This window comes from Alosa pseudoharengus, unplaced genomic scaffold (assembly GCF_046254945.1).
Source record: "Alosa pseudoharengus isolate Yale_2024_CS ecotype anadromous, Long Island Sound unplaced genomic scaffold, YU_APseudo_1.1 YU_APseudo_1.1_scf_17, whole genome shotgun sequence".
Taxonomy (NCBI): Eukaryota; Metazoa; Chordata; class Actinopteri; order Clupeiformes; family Clupeidae; genus Alosa; species Alosa pseudoharengus.
Genome location: NW_027468640.1, coordinates 21,609,019 through 21,621,547, shown reverse-complemented (window position 1 = coordinate 21,621,547; position 12,529 = coordinate 21,609,019). Strand labels below are relative to the sequence as shown.

Below are 12,529 nucleotides of genomic sequence, written 5' to 3'. Positions count from 1 at the left end.
GACTGAGCGGCGGTCATATTATGTACCGCTATGCGGTACATCTAGTCTAATTTATTTTACTACATGTACCTTATTTATTGTTTTTTTTTTAATATTTGCTCTTATCACAAACTAAGGAGTCATTTATACATATGAATCAGTGCTGTCAAAATGAATCATCCACACACTTAACAGAGGTGTTGTAATGTGAAACATAGACCACCCAAACAAACATGCCTACTCAGCAGATGTGTGTGTGTGTGTGTGTGAGATGTGTGGTAGTTATTGTACAACCATTTTAGCGGGTGGACCCCTGGACCCCTGAACCCAGTGAGGGAATTAGACTTTTTATTATTATTATTATTATTATTATTATTATTATTATTGAGATATAGGACAGTGAAGAAAGTGACAGGAAGTGAGTGAGAGAGAGAGATGGGGTAGCACAGACTCTAATGTGGTATGGATTCTGTAGCCAGTTGTGCCTCAGTGCCCCCTAACAAATACAGGTTTTGATTGCTTGCTTAAGCAATAAGCCCCGAGAGGCCATAGGTTACACTGATTTTACAACAGCTATTTATTTATTATTTATTTTTTGAGTTTTACCCTCTTATACCCGTATAATGAGATGTAATAAAGACAGTCTTGAATCTTGAAACAATTACTAGCAGAAGCACACTTCCCAGCATGACTAATGCTCACAAAGCAAAAAAAAAAACTTATTTCCTGGAAAGACATGACTTGGTGCCCTATCACACACCAAGAGCATTGTGGCACCAGGGGCAATGCAAGTCTCATTGCTAGCTTACTCTCGACTCAACGATCATTATTCCGCCCATGATTTGCTGTTACTGTTGCTAATTGGATGTTTACTTCCTTCTTCCTCATGCATCACATATTCATGTGGGACTGTGTGTGTGTGTGTGTGTGTGTGTGTGTGTGTGTGTGTGTGTGTGTGTGTTGTGTGTGTGTGTGTGTGTGTGCGTGTGCCTGTGCCTGTGCGTGTGGTGTGCATGTGCATTTTTTGTGAACTTCTGTTTTGTTTTCTCCAGATCGAATCCGATAGCGTCCACTCAAACTTGCCCCAGAATGTACACTGTACAATTTCCAGCATGTAATATTAATACCTTAGGTGCTTTTCACACCTCTTTGAATATCATATCATGTGACGTCTGGACTAGATCAAGTCAACACAGGTGGTGGTGCATGTATTTTTGGGTGTGAGGGTAATCATGTCCTGCCATCTGCTGAGGTTTCAACTTCCCCCAACTTCAATGCATTTTGCACGCATTGGGCTGAGGCCTCATCTTTAACACAGTTAGCAGTGGTTACTGAAACTTTAGAACTTTAGGTTACTTTAGAGGCGCCTTGTACATACTCTACTTCTTCCAGCTTCTCCCTTCTGAACAATGCTGCAGGTCCACACCAACCCAAATGACCCTGCAGTCACCAGCAGTGTAAATGGACCTAATTGTACTTTATTATATGGCTCTTCAGAGTGTTGCCTGCTGCAGAAACTCCCATTCAAATGAATGGGCCTTCCCAACGTTTGGAGGTCTGTTAAATCTGAATAATGACCGCTGCAAATATGATGACCGCTGTCAGTGGCAACGGGTTTTGTGCTTCTGATTCATGTCTTTCATATCCTTTTGTGAGTAGGCTAGTTGGTTTGCTAGTAATGCGTTGCCCGCATGCAACACCTGAAACTTTCAAGTTCAATTTGTGGGGCGAACTATTCGCTTTCTCAGCGGACCGATAATGACCAGTGGACAATACATTATCCCTTACGTATGCAATACATTACCCCTTACTGTACTCTCATGGTCTAATGGTTGCTATGGTGCTGTAATCATTGCACTTCTGCTGCTGGGATGCTCACTTACTGCAGACTCAGATTCATGTGTTTCTTCTGTGTGTGTGTGTGTGTGTGTGTGTGTGTGTGTGTGTATGTGTGTGTGTGTGTGTGTTATTCTTTTTTGTGTTGTAACTGTGCTACCATCACGCTGTACCATAAGCATCACCCCCAAACAATATTGCGTGGCCATAACAAAGTGCCTATCTACAGTACTTTCTGAGGACATGCTTGAGCGGGTTTGCAAAAGTGTCAAGGCATCAAATTAATGCAAACAATGCCTGCAAGGGCCTGCTCCCAAGGCAACAAGCAAAAGTGAAGCTGTCAGTGAAGCTTACACTCTGCTTGCTGAAACATTTTTTCCCCTGCCCCTGTCTTTTTTTTTATAAACACCCACTCTTTCACAGTTTCACATACCCCATGATCACACAACACATGCTTCCACACACACACCTACTGTGTGTGTGTGATGTGGTTCTGATCTCGAAAACAGGATGTGTGTATGTGTGTGTGTGTGTGTGTGTGTGTGTGTGTGTGTGTGTGTGGTGTGTATGTGTAGGGAGGCCATGTCCAGGTAAATGTTTCAATGTTAATGCATGTACTCCTACATGAAAATGTGAATGTTGTAAGTTTAGCTGCAAAGCATGACTTAGCATCTCTCTCTCTCTCTCTCTGTCTTTCTCACTCTTTGTGTTTGACTGCCTCTCTATCTCTCTATCTCTCTCTCTCTGTGTGTGTGTGTGTGTGTGTGTGTGTGTGTGTGTTTTGTGCATGCAAGATTCATGCACACCTACATCAGAGAACATGCACGCCTGGCTGTGTGAGAAAAAAAAGCATGATTTTTGTCCTCCAAACAGTTTATTTCCAAAATAGGCACTTGATATAATTAGCTGTTAAGAAAAAAATAAATGTAATTCCAGTTGTTTTTTAAAGGGAACTCTACGGGATAACATCACATACAATTCCATACTCTTACATGAAGCAAAACATTTCATCTCATATATTACCATACTGTTACATGAAGCAAAACATTTCATCTCAGACCAGTTCACCAAGCCCACAAAATCAACACTTTGCCAAATCATATTCACATATATTCATCACATGTACCATTACAAACATACATTTCTTTTGTCAAAAAATTTTAAAAAAATAAAATTATGATTTTGAGTTGTAAACTGGCAGGAAGAATGGTGGCAGCCTGTACCTGTACGGAGGTTATGCAGTTAGGCATTTGGGAATATGAACTATATTTTACTTTATTATACTTAACTTCAGTCATAAGTTCAGTCATAACACTGAAATATTCATATCATGGCTGATGGAATATTTTGTCAAGACTTTTGAATTCTGTGTCTTGTGATATTCCAATACATGCAAAGTTGCATGCAATGCTATGATGGTTGTAGAGATTGTAGGACAGTGAGGAACCATTTGCTGAATTTGACACAGAATTTATGGGACACAAGTCTGCACTCAGTCTACTGTATTGATCCAGGGATACCCTTAACGCATGTTTTTATCAGGCTTGCGCAAAATTCAGAATTTAAGAATTGAATTTGAATTGAATTGGCTCCGCCCAACAGGAAGTTGGATTTGAGTTGGAATTGGAATTGGAATGACAGGAAGTGAAATTCAATTCATGGCAATTCAAAGAAATTCCACATAGTCACATAACAGAAAGAATGTGTTGAATCTCACATACATTCAGTGTTGGGAAGCTTACCTTGGAAATGTAATTGGTTACTGTTACCCATTATAAATGTAGTTTGAATTACTTTATTTGGACTGTAATCCTTCATTGTTAAACACTACACTTAAATCATGCATATGCATTTCTTTGAATCTCATTGAATTGCAATTCTACTTCCTTTAATTCAAATTCAAATTGTAATTCTAGATCCTATTTTTGACCTACATTCAAATTCAAGAATTGGACTTATTCTCAATTCAATTCTGAATTTTGCAGAACCATGGTTTCTATGAGGGTGGTACAGTTCCTCAGTATGTTGTCAGAATAAAAAGTGAGAATGTACTATATTTATTTATTGTGCCGTTTTACTCAGGAGGGAGGGTGGTCATACCTACATACAAACAACCATCCATGTACAAACAAACAAATAGGCACTCTTACAGTAAGCAAACACATTCACACAATACACACACACACACACAATCACACACAAAGGGAGAGAGAAGGCAGCTATGCCACAGCAGGTTAGTCCCACCTCACACATAATGCATGTTAAAGTTCCCTTTCTTCAATGAGTTAAAGTGCTTTTAGTACTGTTAACATACAACAAAAACCCACCCAGTCAACCCAGTTCCCACTATAAGCAGGCCTAGCCTAGAAGTAGAAGAACTATATCTACACACGGGTGAGAACTCTTTCAACTGGCACTGTTAGATACAAATAAAGATATACAGTATAACACATAGATTCCGACACAGATCCTTCAAGATATGAGGCTTACAGTAACAACCAGGCTCCAGTATTTCAGTGCCAGATCTACACAACACATAGAGTACCTTTGCAAAAGTCATCGGCTACAGTCTACAGTGGTTAACAACTGATTTTTCTTGTTTTTTTTTTGTCATATTCATATCCAAATTGATCAGTCGACAAGCCACAAACTGGCATTTTCAGTCCCCACAGAATTACATATTTCTTGTGAGAGTAGACAAAAATACAGATAAATTCTGAAACATTTACAAGATCGGAGTCCTTCAGAAGCCAACTCGCTCTGGCAAAGATTCCGTGACAATCTCCACAGCTTCCAGTGAGTGACCATAGATTCATTCATATCCCGTCAATGTGTAAATGCAAAGGGTTGTGTATTGTATGTGTGTGTGTCTGTGTGTGTGTGTGCCAGTATATGTCTACATATGTGTACCTGTGAGTGTTATATAAAGCAGCTGAACTTTAATGACAAAGTACATGTAACCTTTGATTCGCTTCTTGTTTATGTCTAAGTTCACCCACGCTTTTTCCACTCTTTCATTCACTCTTTAAGTCCCTCTCTGTCTCTCTTTTTTTCTTTCACTATTTATCACTCTTTCTCTCTCACCCTTCATCCTGAGACTACTGTAGATGTTTTTATATTCAGTTTTAGTCATCTCATCGAAAGACACCCAACCACCTTCTCTTTTTTCCGCATTCGGACTCTCGTTTCTCTCATGCTACAGTGTACCTCTTAGGGCTTATTCAGACTGCCGACGTGGCGTGTGCGTTGCGTGTTTGTTCCATGGCTGCTGCGTCGCGTTTTATATGTGCATTCATACCAGAAACGTCTCTGATGCGGGGCTGCTGCTGCCATGTTGCCTATTACAACATCTCTTCACTGTCTCTTTAGAATGGAAACGCTTCCGACACGCTCGTATGTCGCGTGGAAAACATTTCTGGCACACACACGTTTTCAGCGTGGCTCAAGACGTGGCGTATCACGCAGGCAGTGTGCACGCTCTAACCTGTTAACATGGGCGGCGAAATGAAAATGGACAGGTCACGCAGCTGACACACAGCTGCCACGTTTGCGGTCTGAATGGGGCCTTAGTCTCTCTCTTTCTCTCTCTCTCTCTCTCTCTCTCTCTCTCTCTCTCTCTATCTACACATTGCTGATGCGAACGTTGAGAGGACTGCTGTCTCGCACTCGTCCACTCCTCTCCCTCCCCCGCTCCCTGTCCTCCCGGTAGCTCTCCTCCAGGCGCATCTTCTCCGGGTCACCCCCCTCGTCCACCCCCGTCCCCCCGAGGCCAGTGCCGCTGTGGCGCGGCGACCGAGGGCTGGACTGTGGCGCCGGCGAGGCCTGCTTGAAGACGGGCGGCGCCTTGGTCTTGGCCACCTTGTCGAAGAAGGCGAAGTCGGCGACGTACTTGCCCGAGGGCGAGAGGGAGACGACGGGCGGGAACTCGTAGCCCCACAGGATCTCGTCGGGCAGGTAGGAGGTGCGCACCTGGCAGGTGGCCGACGTGGGCTCCACCGTGGCGCTCAGGATCACCAGCAGCTCGAAGTCGGCCAGCTCGGGGTCCGTCCAGCCGCCGCCTGGTGAAGAGAGGGGGAGAGAGAGAGAGAGAGGAGAAAGAGGGAGAGGAGAGAGAGAGAGAAAGAGAGAGAGAGGAGAGAGAGAGAGAGAGAGAGAGGAGAGAGGGAAAGAGAGAGAGAGGAGAGAGAGAGGCGAACATGGAGGAGGGATTGGGAGAAAGTAGGGAGCATTTAGAGAGAAACAGAAGTGGTGGAGAAGGAAAAGAAGGAGAGCGATGGAAAAGGGGAGGAAAGGAAAGGAAGAGATGGAGAGAGAGAGAGATGAGGGAGGCAAACAAGGAGGAGGGTGGGGGAGAGAGAGGGAACAGAAGTGGAGGAGAGAGAGCAGGAAGAGAAGGAGAGAGAAGAAGGGAGGAGAGTGAAGAGGGAGGAGAGAGATAGAGAAGAACAGAATGAGAAAGAGATTAGAGGTGAGTTCTGACTGGAAATGCCCAAAATTGTATCAAACATTCCATCAAAAATGGAAAGAAATTCTGGAAGTGGTGAAAAACACATGTGCTTTTTATTCAAATACTGTATACCCCTCACTTCCCCTCATTCAGATGAAACCATTGTGACTGTTAATTCAGCCTCAGTCTCAGCCTCAAACAGCGCCTCTCGGTGGCATATTCCCAGAAGTGCAGAGGATGGGTCTGTCCCTTATTCACAACTAGGCCCTTTCCCATCCCAAGCCCTCCTCACACACACTCCACTCCATCCCACAGAGTGGACACACATTCACAGCTGAATTAGACAACAGACAGCAACCTTTGGAAAGCCCGATACTCTCTGAGTGGCTGAAAGAGGAACTTGGAGTTACTGTAATTTCCGATATATGATCTTGCTGACACAAATATGATCAGCATAACAGATATTACCGAGATAAATCCTCAAAATATACTGTATGATGACATGGTTATTTTGTCTTACCTCCCCTCCTAAATGATTATCTGATTGTCTCTCTCTCTCTCTCTCTCTCTCTCACTCACAGTGTGTGTGTGTGTGTGTGTGTGTGTGTGTGTGTGTGTGTGTGTGTGGGGGGGGGGGGGGGGGGGAGGTGCTATATAATTATAAAAAAGATAAGAAATAAAAACATTAAATTTGAGGGTAGGGGAAAATGGGGAATCTATGACACCAGTTGCACTAATACTGCTTATTAAAGAGCATTCAAGTACACAAAGACGAAAAGTCAGCATTTACTGGAAGGGCAGTCAGCCCCTGGACCGTCCCAAGCATGATGAGCAGTATTAATCATAGAAAATGATTCTATGACTTCTAACAGCTGGATTTGTGAGTCATATACGTGGAACTATCCACACAGAACTCTACTGGTGACACAAGGGAACTGCCGAACCTTTCCTGGATCTGAAGTGTCAAGTGACAAGTATATGAACTTAGAAATGGAATATGATACAGAATTAGGAAGAAGGGGAATTGCTGAGGGTAGAGATGACCAGATACTGCCCTGAATAACCACTGTGCTCAAAACTATAGCTTAACAGTTCATATAACAGTTCACAAACATTTGTGCTTATGTGCTTTATGGGTTATACTGTACCATTTTATAAAGCATAGAACACACTACTGTGCTCTATACTATTTCAATCTCTTACACTGGTTGTATTAAATACTTTTGTACCAATTTTGCAAAATCTACTAATTTTGTAGAGCTAAGCTTGAGGATAAGATATTGGTTAGGGTTGGATTCAAGTGGGCTGTTATGGATATTTGTGTCTTCATGTGAGCCATTGTGTATTATGTATTTCAATATGCAAATAAGTATCTGACTTTCTGCTGGACTTCACGTCTTGGGACCCATAGCTATAACTGAGTACTTGTGCTACCCGGCATTCATGTCATTCATGCCTCTACATCATGCCTCTACATCAACAGTTTCAGTTTCTACCATCAGGTTCATTGCTCAGACTCCCATTTGCCAAAACAAATAGATTCAAACACTCCTTTGTTCCTTCTGCTGTCTCCCTTCCAAACGCTAGGAGGAAAAGGTAGTTTACCCTCCTATGATAATGATGTGCACCATGTCATTTATTATATTATGTGTATTTATGTATTTTTTGTAATTTTGTGTGCTCGTACTGCTGCAAAACTAATTGCCCCACTGGGGGACAAATAAAGGCATTACATTGCGGACTGTGACATCATGAGGAAGTGGCAGAGCAAAGAATCTGTTGACTCACCATTGCATTAAATATGGGGAACTCTCTGATTCCTGAATATCTCCAACAATGACATAGTTTTTTCAGTATACGATGCCCTACCACTTGCTGTTTCACATATGTACACACACACACGTGTATGTAAACACACACACACACACACACTCTCTCTCACACACACACACACACACTGTCATAAATACATACACACATGGACCTACACATGTAAATACACAGTCTAATACATATACACTCTTACACATCGCACATACACACATAAACACACACACATACACACACACACAAACACACACACACACACACACACACACACACACACTCATCACTCATGTACACACTCATTCACACACACCTGCATCAACATTCATCTGAGAGGAGAGCGGTCATCTGTCTAAACAGTCCTTCCCATAACCTAGACCCAGAGTTTCTAGACCTAGAGTTTCTTTTCTCTCGGAGTTACAAACAGTGTTGCATAACTGATTGCTGCTTGTAAAGCCCTCTCAGTTCCTCATTTTCATTCACACATATCTACTATGACACAAAAAACTACTATATACTCTCTCTCTCCCCCGCACGGTATGTCCCTGTTTCTTTCTCGCTTTCTATGTCTCTTCCCATCTTTCCCCTCCCCATATTTTCCTCTCTCTCTCTCTCTCTCTCTCTGCTTGTATTTGGTATTTGTGATGCTAGGAAATGGATTAGTGATATTGATTTTGGTTGTTCTCTTGGTTATGTCCTTTTTTTATATATATATTTCTGAACACGTGCTTACACACACACACACACACACACACACATACACACACACACGCACGCAAGCGCATACGCACACGTGCGCGCGCGCACACACACACACACACACACACACTCACACACATGTCTGTAGTAATTTGAATAGTGATATACTGCGATGAGTCTTGGTTGAATGAATTCTTCTCTGCATGTCCCTTTTCTCTCCCTGCCTCTCTCTCTCACACACACACACACACACACACACACACACACACACACACACTGAACACACACACACACACACACACACACACACACACACACACATACACACACACACTGTCTCCTTGCATTATCATGCTCCTGATCTAGCTCAGTGATTTGAACAGTGCTATACTGAGACATCTTTCGGCATCTCCAGCACCCCGGATCCTCTTGCCTCATGTCCTTTCACAAGCACAATGTAGCTTTCAATGGGGACTTAGGCACGGAGGCACCCTCCTTTTCAATGTAACAGTCACACACTTGGACATCGGTAAGTAGGCTACTGAGCTTCACACACGAACACACACACACACACACACACACACACACACACACACACACACACACACACACACACACACACACAAAATCTATACCATTAGTAATACTAGCACTATAAATCATACTGCAAGTATTTCCATCAACATTAGAATAACATAAACTGATATGTGCTGAAAGACATTCTTTGTTCTTATTTTCTCTTTATTGAATACACAATGGGTTATAATAACTATAAAACCAGAGGCTAGTTGGCATGTTGTTGCGGATTAAGTATCATTAGACCCCCCTATCAAATAGAACACAAAACCATATAATCTGAGCAAGTCAATTAAACTCACTAAATCTGGCCCTGACACTAAGACAGGAATCTTCAAGGGGGAAAGAGAGGAGGGAAGGAGGAAGAAATGGGAAGAAAAAGAAAAGAGAAGAGAGCAAGAGAGGGAGGAACAGAGAGAGAGAGAGAGAGAGAGGGAGGGAGAGGAGGACGAGAAGACAGGTTTCAAAGAAGCATGAGGAATTTATCCTCTCAAATTTAAGTCGAGGTGCATCAGAATAATAATTCTGAAAAAATCTGTTTGTTGAATTTACTACATGGATGTAGAGGAGCATGGCAATATCTTGAACCCGTTTCTCTTATCTTTCAAGCAATACATTTCAATACACACCTACATAATAATACATGTTACCTGCCCTGCAAGATTGACAACACTAAACTACAGTATATTGAGTTGTTTTTCAACTAGCCAACATATACACTTTATTCATTCAGATATTCCAGGGGGGAAGGAAAAGAGGAAAACAGAAGAAAAGACAGAAAATACAGAAAGAGGAGAAACAGGGGGTTAAAGAGACAGCTGCACATCTCTGCACCCCCACCATAGCTGGACTCGTACAAGTTTAGAGACTTGGCCATGTCGCATCTGTGTGAGGACTCTGGGCACAAGTTTAGGGACTTGGCTCTGTTGGATTTGTGTGAGGAGTCTGGGCAAAAGTTTAGAGGCTTGGCCGTGTTTGGCCTGGTCCATTGCTGAGTGCCCCTCGGCTGCCAGGTAGGGCAGTCCGGCACCTTTGGGAGAGTTCCACCTGGTCCATTAAAGGCAGACAAGCCTGAGGGCTTCCTGTAACAGAGGCCAATGCGTGCAAGGCCGAGACAAGGCTGTCTTGTTTCCTGCTTACAGCTGAGTGTGCAGGAGACTGGAGGAGGTTACATTGAGGCTTCCTAATATTACTTCACATCATAACTCACAAACAACTTTTGAGCTTTAGCTCCAGCAACTTACATATGAAATGCTAATGTTAGTTAAAGAACCAATCTTACTTGGTAGACATTTGCTGTAGGCTACTGCTGTAGGTTCAAAAGTGTTAGATATTTATCTTCAGTTGCTATTATTAGAATTATTATTATTATTATTATTATTATTATCATCATTATTTTTGCAGTGATGTGGCTAAATATTTAGATTTTCAGCATTGTTTCAAACACCTAAAACAGCACTGCACAGTAGGCTATATGTTAAAATATGATCAAACTGCTAAATTTAGCTTTAACTTTGCAGAGCCATAAAAGCATACAGGTCGAGTCAGATTGCAGAAATGTTGCAAACGGTTCAGGCCTTCCTTCTGCCCACAAATGAACCACAGAACTATGTTGTTTCCTGTTCAGTTTTTTGTTCCTGTTGCTACTGTGAGCTCCATTGCAAAGTGTGGTTTAGTTGGCACTAGCTGTAGACATATTTTATTAGATATTTTCACGTTTTATATTTTGCTAGGGTATTTTCACAGATGTGCTTAGGAAATAGGAGTGTTGTTACTTTCCCCCTGTTTGGCAATCCAGCTTGCATGTGGGACTTTTTGGTGCAGTATTCAAATCCAATTTTACTTACACCTAATAACACCTATAAGCAAAGAAGGCAAACATCCTAGGCTTAGGTCCTAGTTCAGGGGTGGGCAAACATTTTGGCTCAAGGGCCACATTGGGTTTTGAAAACTGGCCGGCGGGCTGCACAACAACCCACCCCCCCCACCCCCCCCCCCCCCACGACACACACATAAAGAAATACATTTATTATAGCCTATAATTTAGTATGAAAAGTATTTCTTTTAAAATATGAATTGTTTAAAAATGCTGCTAATTTTATGCTGTTTAACAAATGTATAAATTGTGCACTGTCGCTTTAAGACAGTCGATTTAATTCACGTTTATTTGATCTTCTGCCTGATCCGCAATGGCTATCGCTGTACTGGGCCCTCTCACAGTTTTTAAATAGTCAGTAGTGGGAACTACTGTTGCCTTCAAAGTTTCTTATAAGAAAGAAGATATCAATTATCAATGACAAGCCAGCTGGAACCTGCGGCTCTCTCTCCCTCTTGTGAGTGCAGACGCGTTCCCAATTAAATGGATCGCATATAATGTTCACGTTAGATCTGCTGCAAAGGAGATAACATGATACAGTATGTTATAACATGTTTAAACATGATATAACATGTTTAACATGATGTTATCTCTATTTAACATGATGTTTTGACATTGACATTATGTTCTCTAAGGAGAGTGAAAAGCAGTTTGCAGTAAAGCTAACCAACGTCGTCTCTATCGAAGGAAAAAAATAGCGAGCAGCCTGATAACCAAATGAAATGCTCGGCGGGCCGGATGAAAGTACTTGGCGGGCCGGATCCGGCCCGCGGGCCGCAGTTTGCCTACCCCTGTCCTAGTTCCTAGTCCCCCCACTCTCTCTCTCTCTCTCTCTCTCACACACACACACACACACACACACACACACACACAGACACACACACTCACACACACAAACACACACACTCACACACACACACACACACACACACACACACACACACACACACACACACACACTATTACACAAACAGACACACTACTGTAGGGTCCACTTAACCTCCATTCGAATGATGAATGCCACCTCGTCATATCTGGCTGGAGCTCTTTGGCATGAGCGCACTGGAGCACTGAGGCCAAGGTCGGGTGCTCACAGAAAGAGCCCTCTGAGGTCTCTCAGACCGTCCATCTCAGACTGCCCATCTCAGCAATGAAGTGGACACATTCAAAATACCCCCTGCAAACGGTGACAGTAGAGTCCTGTTCTGAGCTACTACACAGATCAAATAGAGTCAGATGAGCTGTCACTGAAACACAGTAAAGCAGATACAGTAAGGGGAACACACGAA

The 12,529-nt window shown here is 42.6% G+C and overlaps 1 protein-coding gene across 1 annotated transcript in view; it reads right to left on the bottom strand.

The window, feature by feature from the left end:
- Nucleotides 1-2,708: 2,708 nt before the first annotated feature.
- LOC143128024 (ATP-sensitive inward rectifier potassium channel 10-like) overlaps nucleotides 2,709-12,529 on the bottom strand; it is a 35,541-nt gene continuing 25,720 nt past the window's right edge. Inside the window, exon 6 of the mRNA XM_076289703.1 lies at nucleotides 2,709-5,873. Within this exon, the coding sequence (XP_076145818.1) occupies nucleotides 5,437-5,873 (437 nt within the window). The 3' untranslated portion in view covers nucleotides 2,709-5,436. The remainder of the gene's footprint in view (nucleotides 5,874-12,529) is intronic.